General features: G+C 49.1%; 1 protein-coding gene across 1 annotated transcript; it reads right to left on the reverse strand.

Moving 5' to 3' along the window:
- Window positions 1-7,393: 7,393 nt before the first annotated feature.
- On the reverse strand, window positions 7,394-11,844 carry CISH (cytokine inducible SH2 containing protein). Its single transcript, XM_083155807.1, has 3 exons — window positions 11,075-11,844; window positions 10,621-10,868; window positions 7,394-8,429 (listed from the first exon to the last, which is right to left on the reverse strand). The coding sequence occupies exons 1-3, from the start codon at window positions 11,119-11,121 to the stop codon at window positions 7,927-7,929; spliced, it is 798 nt and encodes a 265-aa protein (XP_083011933.1). The 5' UTR covers window positions 11,122-11,844; the 3' UTR covers window positions 7,394-7,926.
- Between the last annotated feature and the right edge of the window lie 2,995 nt (window positions 11,845-14,839).

Raw genomic sequence — 14,839 nt, forward strand, 5'->3', positions numbered from 1 at the left:
CGCTGCTGGGTAAATACTGTGTGTGGTACGATAACAGATACATGTATGTTTGTATGTATGTGTACTAGCGTGTCCGGTCACTCAGTCCCCATACTGTTAGGGTCAGAGGTCGCAGAGCTGCCTGTGACGTCATATATTTACCGGTTCCGAGTGTGTCTGTCTGCAGGACCTCTCTGTATGACGGCAGATCCACCTTATACCAACCAGTGTAGGTGCTGGTCACACAATCCTACCACCATTATATATGCCTAGAGGCGCCAACGTCTGATCTAACAGCTGTCGTCATTACACAGCTAATGTAATGTACAGAGCCGACACATTCCCCCCCCCCCCCCCCCCTTCCCCTGCCATCAGGGACTGTGTACCATTGTCGTTTCCTAGAAGCCACAGTGACAAAGTCCTCAAGTACCCAGAGATCTTTCCAGGAATCCGGAAATGAACGGTGAGCGCAGGAATAGTCAGGCGGCCCCTAAATAATACCCTCCTCCGCTTCTTCCCAGAATCATCCTTCCCGTCCTGTGTTATATCTATCTATCAATCTATAGACACTTTGCTTACATAAAGGCCCTTACTCTGGTTCACTGGCAAAGGCAAATTCCTTCTCAAATGGACAAAACCGTGTGCACTGCAGGGGGGGCAGATGTAACATGTGCAGAGAGAATTAGATTTGGGTGAGTTATTTTGTTTCTGTGCAGGGTAAATACTGGCTGCGTTATTTTTACACTGCAATATAGATCTCACTTTGAAGTAAAACCCCACCCAAATCTAATTCTCTCTGCACAAGTTACATCTGCCCCACCTGCAGTGCGCATGGTTTTGTCCATTTGAGCAGGAATTTGCCTTGGCGAGTGAACCAGAATAAGGGCCAATGTGTACGTACAGATTATCCTGTCTCCATGGATATCCCCCTCAGTCCTATGAGCCGATTGTCAGCTTCATGCACAAGACGGAGTTATCCCAGCACTTGGCCTTATTTTAGTTTCACTGTTTCTGACAAAATCCTTCTTAGATGGACAAAACCATGTGCACTGCAGGGGGGCAGATGTAACATGTGCAGAGAGAGTTAGATTTGTGTGTTATTTTGTTTCTGTGCAGGGTAAATACTGACTGCTTTATTTTTACACTGCAATATAGATCTCACTTTGAAGTAAAACCCCACCCAAATCTAACTCTCTCTGCACGTTACATCTGCCCCACCTGCAGTGCACATGCTTTTGTCCATCTAAGAAGGATTTTGTCAGAAAGAGTGAACTAGAATAAACCCCTGTGTTGTTATGTTTGGTGACATGTATATAGGGAACACACGTGGCAGTGGGATATATATATATAATTTCTAGATGATTTTTGTTGGCGAATTGTGTATTTGACAAATACAGTAGTGTGTTAAATACAAACATAAATATGTTGCACGAGGGGTATGGATCAAAGGGTTGACAAGGGAAGGTCGACACACCTGAAGGTCGACTTGGGGTTAGGTCGACAGGGTCATTAGGTTGACATGAACTAGGTCAAAAGGTTAACATGGGGTTTTTCACATTTTTTTTATCCCAAATGTCAACATGGACACTAAAAAAAAGTGCACCGCGTCTCCTCAAATGGCTCACTGTCCTCACCGTGCTTCAGGCACACTATTTTTTTTTCCTACCACACCCTAGTGGATGGTAGGGCATGAAATAGTGCCTGTCGACCTTTTGACTGTCAACTTAACCCCATGTCGACCTTCATGTGTGTCGACCTAGTGACAGTATCCCACAATGAAAGTTCTACGCTTCTGACAAATTGTTAATTCACAGTTGCACGTTGTATCGAAGATCAAAATGGACTTTTGGCCCTGGAGTTCTTTCCCCGGATGCGTCGACGCGGCACGGCTAAGATGATCTATTTTGCTCGGCTACTGACTAATAAACAATGGCTACAACTGAAGAGGTTCTTCTCTCATCCTACTACAAACCACCAACCTCGCTATAAGATTCATTGTATTTTATTTGCATGCAAAATTTTCGCACGGCCACCTAGTCATAATATCGATCTCAAAATGTCAACATGCACATCATGTCGACAGCAAGCATGTCCACATTCTGAATGTCCACAATCATAATGTCGCATTACAGGTTTAAGGTTAGACTGCAGCTAATTCAGGGCTATCACAGCAGGGAGACTTTACATGCCGACATTGTGCGCTTCATCATACGGTCTGTGTCGGCATTCATAATGGGCTGAATCCCTTCATCATAGCCCTACCTCCGCTATACAATGGACACAATCTTTTTGCCACTCCCCGTCGGCCACATCCTTTGCACTTGACAGCGCTTTCCCTTCCCAGGGCACGTCAATGGGTTGACCACTATTGGATGACATGAAAAAAGTCGACATAGTTTTTACATTATTTGCTGGTAATGTAGACATGGACTCGGAATGAGCATCCCGCGTCCCTGCTGCAGGCATTGTGCCACGCTGCGCTCAGTGCACGGTTATATTCTCCCACTGTATCTGATCTGTAGCGCGGCTGTAACCGGTGTGTGATTATTATACTGTGGAACTACAAGTCCCAGCATGTATCCTGTTTCTGGTATAGAGCGACTGGGTTTTTGGACTTAGTAGTGGCTGCTACAGATATAGGGGGTTGTTCTGGTTAATTCGCAAGGCTGCAAATTCTCAGCCTTGCGAGTCCAGCAGATGTATTTATATAACTATATGAATGGCTTTAGTGCTGCTGGAACGCGAGGAGTTACAGCAGCAGCTCCCCGGCAGGCGGTGATGATGATACATCGCAGGCAGCAGCAGCAGCTTCCCGGAGGCGCACACGGAGGGGGGGAGGGGGCGCTGGGCTGCTGCTGCTGCTACATTGTATCACCGCTTCCCGGGAACACAGAGCGGGGAATTTCCACACTTCCCGAGAACACAGAGCTGGGAGCGCCCTGATTGGCTGACAGCCTCTTGCAGGCTCCGCCCCCGGCTTTATCAGCATTTTCCTAGAAAGGGACCAGTTCCAGAGAAGGGCGGAGGAGGGGGGGTGATGATCTCTTCTGCAGAACTCTCCCATCCCCAGAGCGGCGGCTCACAGTGTAAACATTGTTCCCTCCTGTGCCTGAGACTCCGCCATTGTTATACACATTATATTATACACGAATAATGTCTGAGACTCCGCCATTGTTATACACATTATATTATACACGGATAATGGGGGGTATTCAATGCTGTGGGCGAGCGGCGACAGCGAGCAGAGCTTCCTGCTTGCTGTCACCACTCACCCTGTCAGTATTCAACGCAGCCCCCTCATACGCCAATTCCCCCTCGCTCCATTTTTTGAGTTAGGGGGAATTGGCGTATGCGGCGAGACTCGCGGCTAAATACAGCGAGTTTTCTGCATTAGCCGCGGGTCTCGCTGTTTTGGGGATTTCCCCAGGACATTGAATAGAGCGAGCGGCCGGCGCTGTATTCAAAACAACGAGGATCGCTGGTTTTCTGCAACCCTCGCTGTTTAACCCCCTCGCCAGCCGCATTGAATACCTGCCAATGTCTGAGGCTCCTCCTCGCCCTCTGCACATTATGGTGGTGTCACTGGTATATGGGGCTTGTAGAGCAGCTTTCGCTCTATAATGCCCATCTCTCACTAGTAATCCAATGTGAATGCCATCTGGCCGAATTTATTACAATAAAGATGCGGTTCCCTCCTCCGTTAGCTGATCACCGGCATCTCAGCAGACGTCCGATAATAGGGCCGAATAGCTGGAAGCGGCCAATCATATCCCCGGAAGTAGGGATGGCCATCTTTGCCTTTGCCATCAATGACGAAAGTGCAACTGATCATCGATCGTCTATTTCTATTCAATGGATGACCATCAATGTTTTTACATATCGATGGTCATCCATTTTCTTTGATTGGCCTGTGGGCCAATCACAATACAGGGGCGGAACTTTGTGGGTGTTGGTGGGCGGAGCTAAGCTCCGTGTCCCGGCTCTTTGGTGAAAAGCAAAAAGCTATTTGCTTAAGCTTGACATCGATGGTTGGAAACCATCTGGTTCTCCCCCATTGATGGCAAAACTATTCAACATCGGCCATAAACCATCAATGATTTCTAATCATCGATGGTCGATGGCCATCCCTAGGCAGGAGTGCACTGGGATCACCGGGGTGTTGGTATCATTTGGCCTACAGCATTATGGTCTGCAGTCATTAGGTCGACATGGGTCTATGTCGACATTAGAAAATGTCGACATGGTTCTTGGTCGAAAGGTCATTAGGTCGACAGGTCGTTAGTTCGACATTGTCTAGGTCGACAGTCAAAAGTTCGACATCCGGCTTTTCACTGTTTTTTTACCTGAATGTCAACACAGATGGACGCAAGTCTTTTTTCAGCCTTACCTACTATGTAACTATGTAACAGTCGACATGGACACAGTTTAAAGTGCACCGCATCGCATCGCTCGTGATGCGTCGGGCACGGTGCCTCGCTACGTTCGGCACACTATTTTATTTGCCCACCACGCCCTAGTGGATGGTAGGGCATGAAATACCGCCTGTCGGCACATGTCGGCTCAAAAAAACAGTGAGTAACCTTTTGACTGTCGACCTAGAAAATGTCGAACTAATGACCTGTCGAACTAATGACCATTCGACCTATAACCATGTCGACCTTTTTCCATGTTGACCTAGACTCATGTCGACCTTTTCTCATGTCGACCTAATGGTGTCGACAATAATGCTGTATACCAAATGACCGCATTCCTCACCGGGTAAGGGCAGGGGAGGTTACCTGATGGCAGTAGCTATTTCGCATGAAGAATACCCTAAGAATTGCGGTAAGGATTCGCAGGGGCAGAGCTTTCTCGTAAGCGATTATCAAGTCATCCTTGCGATGTATTCAGTTATCACGTTGTGGATTGGAGCCAGGGGGATATGGTTAGGGTTTGGTTGTACTGGGGGAGGGTTAGGCTCTAAGGCCCAGATGTATCAAGCCTTGAATAGTGATAAAATAAAGAGTGATAAACCACCAGCCAATCTACTCATAACTGGCAATGTTTCTATATAGTCAGAATCACAGGGTGATTGCACCCGTGTGTACACACCATAACTGTGTGGAGTTTGTATATTCTCCCCGTACTTGCGTGGGTTTCCTCTGGGTACTCCGGTTTCCTCCCACAATCCAAATATATACTGGTCGGCTAATTGGCTCCGAACAATATTTAACCCTAGAATGTCTGTGTGTGCGTGTGGTAGGGAATATATATACATACATATATACACACACACACACAGTATATACACACACAGTATATATATATATATACATACACACACACACACACACACATTATATATATTGTAAATACACACACACAGTATATATACACACACACATGATTATATATATATATATATATATATATATATATATTTGTATGCACACACATATACACACAGACACACACATAAAAAGCGTCGTCATAGACCAGTAACGAGCGTCAGACCAGCTGTGGCCCAGCAGCGGCGGCGTCCGTCACGCTCTCACCCACCCATTCCTGCTCTCCTTTTCTCAGAAGCGCCGACCAGTGAGTTTCCTAGTAAAAGCTGAGCTCAGGGAGGGGAGTGGGGGAGAGGTGAGACAGACTTCTGTGAAGTGTAATCCTCGCCTGGGGTGCTGAGCGGAGGATATAGACTCATTGTAAGGAGTCTGGAATAATACAGGTTACCTGAAGGAGAAGGGGAGGAATTATCCCAACATCAGGGGGAATGAGGAGAGGAAACTACCTATATTACACAGGAATGCTCAGTGGGTAAGAGCACCAAGTGCAAAAACACTGAGCTTAAGCCAAATGTGACACAGTATCATTATTTATTACCAGTTATTTATGTAGTGCACACGTATTCTGCAGCGCTGTGTATATATTTTTATATATATATATATATATATATATATATATATTATTTATTTTATTACCAGTTATTTATATAGCGCACACATATTCTGCAGCGCTGTACAGAGAATACATGAACATTCCCATCAGTCCCTGCCCCAGCAGAGCTTACGATCTATATTTCCTACCACATGTACACGCACACACAGACATTCTAGGGGTTATATTTGTTTGGAGCCAAATAACCTACCAATATATATTTTGATTGTGGGAGAAAACCGTAGTACCCAGAGGAAACCCACGCAAGTACGGGGAGAACACAGAAACTCCGTACAGTTAGACCCATGGGGTGAATCTAACCCATGATGTCAGTGCTGTGAGGCGGTAATTACACCGTGTGCATATTACCCATAATATACTGTAGCCGCCCACATAATACACAGCGCAGCGACCTAGGGTTCAGGCCACCATCAACGCAAAGTGTCAGCTCAGTGCCAATTCTCCGCACAATAGCCTGTACATTGGGCATGTTTCAGACCTGTTTGCCAGGCTGGATATACCCGCAGGTCAGCATGGTGTGCATGAGAATATATCCCATCAAATGCGGCTGAATGGGAGAGAATGATCCCTCGGTAATAAAAGTCAGTCTAAACTGACGGCACTTATGTATTATCGCATCGCATGGGCCTTTTTAAGGGCTGTGCGATGTGATTTACATATGTAATTTATACACTGCTATCTTAGCCCCGGGGGATCGCATCGCATCTCTCGCCAAATCGCATGCTATTGCATGCGATTTGATAGGGTGTACAATGCCATTGCATTAGCTATATGATAATATCATTGTATGACATACAATGAGGTTTTAGTCGTCCCCCCCCCCCCCACTATCCACACCACCCCAAAGCATGGCGAGGGGCGGCGGAACGCGTCCTCCGACCTTTTCATTCCCCCACTATCCACGTCGGCGTGGCGTTGATTTTATATAGTGTGGGGAGCGCGAAGCATGGTGAGCGCAGCGAGCCCCGTGAGAGGACGTGGATAAAGTAATCCGCGTCCCCTCGCGGGCTTGCCACACTATATAAAAACAAAACCTCGCCGACGTGGATAGTGGGGGTATGAAAAGGTCGGACGACGCGTTCCGCTACGCTTCGGGGTGGCATGGATAGTGGGGGGGTGCCTAAAACCTCATGGTATGTCATACAATGATATTATGTAATGGCATCGTACACCCTATCAAATCGCATGCAATTTTGCAGGAGGTGCGATGCGATTCCCCGGGGCTAACAGAGCAGTGAATAAATTACATGGGAAAATAGCATCGCATCGCATGGCCCATGCGATTTTCCTAAGTTACCGTACGTATGCAAATTGGGCGCCCGGCTACTACATAAGTACCAAACTGACTATAAATTCTGACTGAGATCACCAAAAAGGGGTGGGTGCTGAGGTCCCCCCCCCCCTACAGTGGCCAGCTGTAGTGTACAAGTGACGGCGGAGACCCTAGTAGAAGAATAACAACATTACAACGAGATTCATATAAAATCCTATTTATTGCCATAAGGCAGCCTGGCAGGTGGTGTACCCCAATATCATAGCAGTATAGAACTACTAAAGTGCTGCAATCCCTACAGCAGCCCCATCAGGCAGCTGCAGACAGTCAGTGTTACCCGCGCAGCAGTCCAGGAGGGCCGTCAGCCGCCATATGCGCTGAGGAACAAATGATTGGACAATGTCTGCTTTTCTCGCTCGCTCCTCTTTGACCCAAAATCCAGATGCCTGTAAATAGACAATGTGATCCCCCAGATAATGAGCCAGCACATTCAGCCGCGTCACCAGACGTCCATCGCTGTTGTGTCGGCAATACGGGCGCCACGACAGCGCCCTTAAGTCCAGTCGTTAGGGGCAATATTATTATTATTATTTGGGTGAGTATAAAACCCTAGAAAAAAATAGTTTGTAGGAATTATAATAAATACGGTGAGTATATACATGGTTGGGAATATGGCATGGTGCACCCAATGCGAGAAGTAGGTGTGGAAGATGGCCAGTCTCGCTCTGCAACAATCAGAGCTTAAACGGGTACCTCTGTAGGTACTCTACCATCCTCCGGGGCAGGGGCAGTTCCGCCATGTCTGAGTCCGGCGCAACGCTCCGGTTTATCTGCAGCCTGCACAGGTGCTGCAGACTTGGGCTCTCCCCGCTCCGGTGCAGCGGCTGAAGGAGCTTAAGGTGTACCGCTGCTGGTTCTTTCAGGTAAGCGGGTGCAGGTGGCGTCAGGTTGGCGGGCTCCTTCCAGCTGTCTGCATTGCAGGACGACACGTAGTACTGTACCAGGCTGACCACGTCCGGGAAGGATAGTATACGTGGCTTGGACACCCAGTTAGAGTCCAGTCGGAAAAGGCTGTCCGCGTACTCGATGCGCACGTTTGTGGGGCCTCGGTTAGTCCGGACGGATAATGTGAAGAGGTAACTGGGATGGGTGCTGTCTCGGACCAGGAAAAACCCCTCGGGCATCTTCTGAAGCTGCTGTTTGGCCTCGGTGGCTGTGATAGAGCCCCAGTACCAGCCTGGTGGGGAGCAAAGGAGGAACATTTAGGGTCTGACAGGGATATCACACAAGACTGTTCTGTGACCTTATCTCTCATTACAGAATCTACAGGAAACAGACGTATCATGGGCCGGAATACACCGGAAGGGTTAACTTGCTGACAAACGCATGTTACTGACAGATCACCGGCCCCAGGGTCATATACGTGGATTTCATTTACCATTAAAAAATAACTAACAAACAAACACATTGGGGGAAATTTACTAAACTGGGAGTACTATGGGGCCCATTTATCAAGCAATATTTGCGGCTAAGGTTAACCGCAAATATTAAGTAGCACTGAAATGTATTAAAGGAAGACCGCAGCAGGAATCTCCGATCCCTGCTGCGATCTCCCCTGCAGCGCCGCCGGCCGCATCCCCCATAGGTTTCTATGGGGGTGCAGAGAGAAAAAGATTTGGGTGGGGGGTTGTTCAAACTGAAATCTATATTGCAGTGTAAGAATAAAGCAGTCAGTATTTACCCTGCACAGAACCAACATAACACCCAAATGTCCCTCTCTGCACATGTTCCATCTGCCCCACCTGCAGGGCAGCATGGTTTGTCCATCTGCAAAAATTGCAGCCATGGTAACAGGTGTGAATCAGGCCCAATGTCTTTAACGAGCAAAAGAAAAAAGAATCTATTTAACACTGTGTCGACTAATTAAATTTAAATACAGACGGAACTGTTTTATGACATCTGGATGTAGATTCTGTAGAGTTATTTTCATTCTTTCATAAATATATATATACGAGGTTGGATTGGATAGTAATGAGCACTGTGTACACACACACACACACACACACACACACACACACACACACACACACACACACAGTACATAGTGTTACTGGGCCCCTGATAGCTACATAGGAGATGTGTGATAATTAGGACACTGTATGCCAAGCTTATATATATATATATATATAATAATGACCAACATTCCCTCAGAGACGGGAATAAGAAGCCGTGAATAGTAGTCATTGTACAAGCCGCAGATTACGGCCGCTGCCAGGTAATGCAGTTGTGTAACCTACCCACACACAATGCTACACACTGCCACACACAGGCTGCTGCGGCCTGTCCTCCATGTTTGTATATGACACGCTACATGTGGGTGATGTACGTGGGCCTGTAGCCATCTCTCCTCATTGCCCGTTATCCCCATGTGATGGTATACAAGTTACCACAAGACCCCCTTAAATGGATTTAGTTTATACTATGCACCCCCCTAATGTGTGTCAAATGTATTGAAGTGTCCCCTGATCTGAAAATCTGATGAATGAAGAGCCCCATATATAACTGCTGCTGTGTACCCCCCAAACACCCCCCCTCCTGCTCGCATTACTGCATGTTCTAGTCTCTACTAGGAAATCTGTGTGTGTGTGTGGGGGGGGGGGGGGGGGGGGGGGTAGTTGCACTGCAGAGTTTGAACCCTGTAAACTGATGTCAGGTGCTAGATTACAGGAGACCCTATATAACAGTGTTGGGGGGGGGGGGAGATTATACCCAGATTACAGGAGACCCTATATAACAGTGATGCGAAGGGGGGGGGGGTATACCCAGATCACAGGAGACCCTATATAACAGTGAGGGGAATGAGGGATTATACCCGGATTACAGGCAACCCTATATAACAGCGATGGGAGGGGGGGGGGGTTATCCCCAGATTACAGGAGACCCTATATATAACAGTGATGGGGATGGGGGGATTATACCCAGATTACAGACGACCCTATATATATAACAGTGTTGGGGATGGGGTGCTGACTGCCTTATTGTCTCTGCAAGGACTGCGGTGAACATGCGTTGGCGCAGGTCATGTGATGCATAAGAATAACAACGCAGACTACGCGGATTATTCTGAAGCCAGTTTGACCGTCGCCTCACTAACAGCCACATCCACTATAAGCGCAGACCAAGGGGCTGTATACGTGGTATATATATATATATATATATATATATATATATAGCCCATAACGTCAGTCTCATCAATTCCTGGTGCACCCCAACATTCCCTGCTTGCCCCCATAAGTATTGATATTCCTTCCTGACGCTTGTATTAATAGAATCCACCACATTCCATACTTGGAAATAATTCCCCATTAGTACATAGGGTGGGCGGCAGATCACAGAACAGGGGAGCTGTGATCTCATGGGGGTCTTACCAGATTCCCGCAGGTAGCAGAACGTCTTAGCGATACAGAGCAGATCTTCCTCTGGGTCCCGGACTTTGTTCTGGGCAGGAGGGGGAGGCCCCTGGGGGTCCGCCGTCCTTGCGGGCCCCTCCTGCGAGCTAGGCGACGGACAGGCCGGAGGGTCCAAGGGGTGCATGACTTGTGCGGCCTCAAACCCGGGGACCCCCACGCAGGAAGATGGTCGACACACCCGCTGCTCTGCCAGGAGGCTCTGTGGGCTGAAAACATAGAGGGGGACATGTTACAGGTGTAGTAGGTGCGACAAAAAGAACACGTAGAGCGATCGCCAGTAGACACACAATCCGATACACGTCGACACAATACATGGATACGTGTCGACGCATATTAACGTATTCCAACCACATTCCAGGGGTACACTGTTCCCGAAATAAGCCAATAGGTCCAACTCAGTAGGGTCTCTTACCCTCTCACACACAGGATCATATCCGTCCAGGAGGAGCGAAAAGGCATAGGTCTCTCCAAGGGACAGCTCCCAAGTGGGGGTCAGGTGCTGGATGCAGGAGGGGGGTTCTCTGGTCAGGTCCCCTATGTGCCACCCTGTACCCTTCTCTCAGCAGCAGCAGCGGAGGTATATGCTGTGTAGCCGGGGCTATATATAGCTGTGTGCAGGGTGTGTGTGACTGCGATCTGCCTGCTGGAACAGCAGCACAACTAAACTCAGACATTTCCAAGAACTTTCCAAGAAAACTGGGCTGAGCCACAGTAATCCACCAATGCAGGAGGCGGCCGGGGGTGTGGGCCTGGCTCAGGGCTCGTCCCTGGGAGGAGTTAGGTTACCTTATTGTCCTCGGAAGCTGGGGTAACATTATAGGAACTGCAGGCTGGGAGGTGTCCCTGGGCAATGCTGATCATGTTATTTATAGGACTGGATGTTTGCATTTATCTTACACAAGGTGCAGCATAGAAGCATTCAGTTGTATTTTGTATTTAAGGGCATAAAGGGGCATTTATGAGGGTGAGTAGTGACAGGGTTAACCGTCGCCGTGGGATACCCGGGGTGCATGGTATACGGATGCCGGGAAGAGGAGGGGGCGTGGGGGGGGTCTCCAGACCCTGCATGGAGGTGCTAATTTTCTTTTCCATCTGCAGAGAATTTGGTCTGATTCCAGGAATTCCAGCCGGCGTTCCTCGCTCGCCGCTTCCCTGTAGCCGGATGAATTGAACTTGTTATTACGTGGTTTCATCGGCATGTCGGCTATATTTAGCTGGACAAACAGCGGAAGTTTCCTCACGTCTCATTCCTGAATCCTGATTGTGGGTGGCGGATCCCTGGCAGCAGTATAGAGCTCTGACATCTAGGGAGGGAATAGGGGGGAGGGGGGCTATTGTGTTCGTCTGCTGTCTGTCTGTGGGCAGAGAACCGGGCATACCCCCCAGCTCCTGGTATTATTGTGTACATCTGCTGTCTGTCTGTGGGCAGCAGGGTCCAGGCATACCCCCAGCTCCTGGTATTATTGTGTTCGTCTGCTGTCTGTCTGTGGGCAGAGAACCGGGCATACCCCCAGCTCCTGGTATTATTGTGTACGTCTGCTGTCTGTCTGTGGACAGAGGGTTCGGGCATACCCCTGCTCCTGGTATTATTGTGTACGTCTGCTGTCTGTGGACAGAGGGTTCGGGCATACCCCCTGCTCCTGGTATTATTGTGTACGTCTGCTGTCTGTCTGTGGACAGAGGGTTCGGGCATACCCCCAGCTCCTGGTGTTATTGTGTACGTCTGCTGTCTGTCTGTGGGCAGCAGGGTCCAGGTATACCCCCAGCTCCTGGTATTATTGTGTACATCTGCTGTCTGTCTGTGGGCAGCAGGGTCCAGGTATACCCCCAGCTCCTGGTATTATTGTGTACATCTGCTGTCTGTCTGTGGACAGAGGGTTCGGGCATACCCCCAGCTCCTGGTATTATTGTGTACATCTGCTGTCTGTCTGTGGGCAGAGAACCGGGCATACCCCTGCTCCTGGTATTATTGTGTACGTCTGCTGTCTGTCTGTGGGCAGAGAACCGGGCATACCCCTGCTCCTGGTATTATTGTGTACGTCTGCTGTCTGTGGGCAGAGGGTTCGGGCATACCCCTGCTCCTGGTATTATTGTGTACGTCTGCTGTCTGTCTGTGGACAGAGGGTTCGGGCATACCCCCAGCTCCTGGTATTATTGTGTACGTCTGCTGTCTGTCTGTGGACAGAGGGTTCGGGCATACCCCTGCTCCTGGTATTATTGTGTACGTCTGCTGTCTGTCTGTGGGCAGAGGGTTCGGGCATACCCCCAGCTCCTGGTATTATTGTGTACGTCTGCTGTCTGTCTGTGGGCAGAGGGTTCGGGCATACCCCTGCTCCTGGTATTATTGTGTACGTCTGCTGTCTGTCTGTGGGCAGAGGGTTCGGGCATACCCCTGCTCCTGGTATTATTGTGTACGTCTGCTGTCTGTCTGTGGGCAGAGGGTTCGGGCATACCCCTGCTCCTGGTATTATTGTGTACGTCTGCTGCCTGTCTGTAAGCAGCAGGGTCTGGGCATACCCCCTGCTCCTGGTATTATTGTGTACGTCTGCTGCCTGTCTGTGGGCAGCAGGGTCTGGGCATACCCCTGCTCCTGGTGTTATTGTGTATATCCTATTGTGTGTTCTATACAGCTTCTATTATTATTACATGCTGAGTACACTGGGGGGTTACACCCGGATTATTTGTGAGAACACTGAAGATCTGACTAGATTTATCTAACATGAATTATCTACATTGCCCGGTGATAGCAACGCGCTGGTCTGCGGATCGCCGTGGCCCCTACACACGGAGCGAGCGATGAAGGGGCATTTTCTAAGCAATCTAGTCACATTATCTACGTCGCTTAGAAAATGACACAAAATCGCTACGTGTGTAGGGGCCATTAGCAAAGGCGTAACTAGATATTCGTAGGCCCCATAGCAAAAGTTGGTAAGGGCCCCCTATATAGCAACTGAGGGTGATAAATATGTAAAACATATTACTTCTCACCTCCTGCACCTGATAGATACACCCCTGTATATAAAACATGTATCTGTGACAGGAAAGGTGGCCCCTTCAGCTCTGGGCCCCATAGCAGCTGCACCCCCTGCACCTATAGTAGTTACACCCCTGTATATAAAACATGTATCTGTGACAGGGAAGATGGCCCCTTCAGCTCTGGGCCCCATAGCAGCTGCACCCCTGCACCTATGGTAGCTACACCCCTGTATATAACACATGTAACTGTGACAGGGAAGGTGGCCCCTCTCAGCTCTGGGCCCCATAGCAGCTGCACTCCCTGCACCTATGTTAGCTCCACCCCTGTATATAACACATGTAACTGTGACAGGGAAGGTGGCCCCTCTCAGCTCTGGCCCCATAGCAGCTGCACTCCCTGCACCTATGGTAGTTACACCCCTGTATATAACACATGTAACTGTGACAGGGAAGGTGGCCCCTCTCAGCTCTGGGCCCTATAGCAGCTGCATCCCCTGCACCTATGGTAGCTACACCCCTGTATATAACATGTAACTGTGACAGGGAAGGTGGCCCCCCTCAGCTCTGGGCCCCATAGCAGCTGCACTCCCTGCACCTATGGTAGTTACACCCTGTATATAACACATGTAACTGTGACAGGGAAGGTGGCCCCTTCAGCTCTGGGCCCCATAGCAGCTGCACCCCCTGCACCTATAGTAGTTACACCCCTGTATATACACATGTAACTGTGACGGGGAAGGTGGCCCCTTCAGCTCTGGGCCCCATAGCAGCTGCACCCCCTGCACCTATGGTAGCTACACCCCTGTATATAACACATGTAACTGTGACAGGGAAGGTGGCCCCTCTCAGCTCTGGGCCCCATAACAGCTGCACCCCCTGCACCCTGGTAGCTACACCCCTGTATATAAAACATGTATCTGTGACAGGGAAGGTGGCCCCTCTCAGCTCTGGGCCCCATAGCAGCTGCACTCCCTGCACCTATGGTAGCTACATCCCTGTATATAACACATGTAACTGTGACAGGGAAGGTGGCCCCTCTCAGCTCTGGGCCCCATAACAGCTGCACCCCCTGCACCTATGGTAGCTACACCCCTGTATATAACACATGTAACTGTGACAGGGAAGGTGGCCCCTCTCAGCTCTGGGCCCCATAGCAGCTGCACTCCCTGCACCTATGGGAGTTACACCCTGTATATAACAC

The sequence above is a fragment of the Crinia signifera genome, chromosome 8, assembly GCF_055691185.1.
Source record: "Crinia signifera chromosome 8, ASM5569118v1, whole genome shotgun sequence".
NCBI lineage: Eukaryota > Metazoa > Chordata > Amphibia > Anura > Myobatrachidae > Crinia > Crinia signifera.

Coding starts and splice junctions, on each gene's coding strand:
- CISH (XM_083155807.1), bottom strand. CDS start 11,121: ATGCCTTTTCGCTCCTCCTGGACGGATATGATCCTGTGTGTGAGAGG. Junction 10,869..11,074: donor ATGATCCTGTGTGTGAGAGG/GTAAGAGACCCT, acceptor CTATGTTTTCAG/CCCACAGAGCCTCCTGGCAG. Junction 8,430..10,620: donor CTGCTACCTGCGGGAATCTG/GTAAGACCCCCA, acceptor GCTCCCCACCAG/GCTGGTACTGGGGCTCTATC.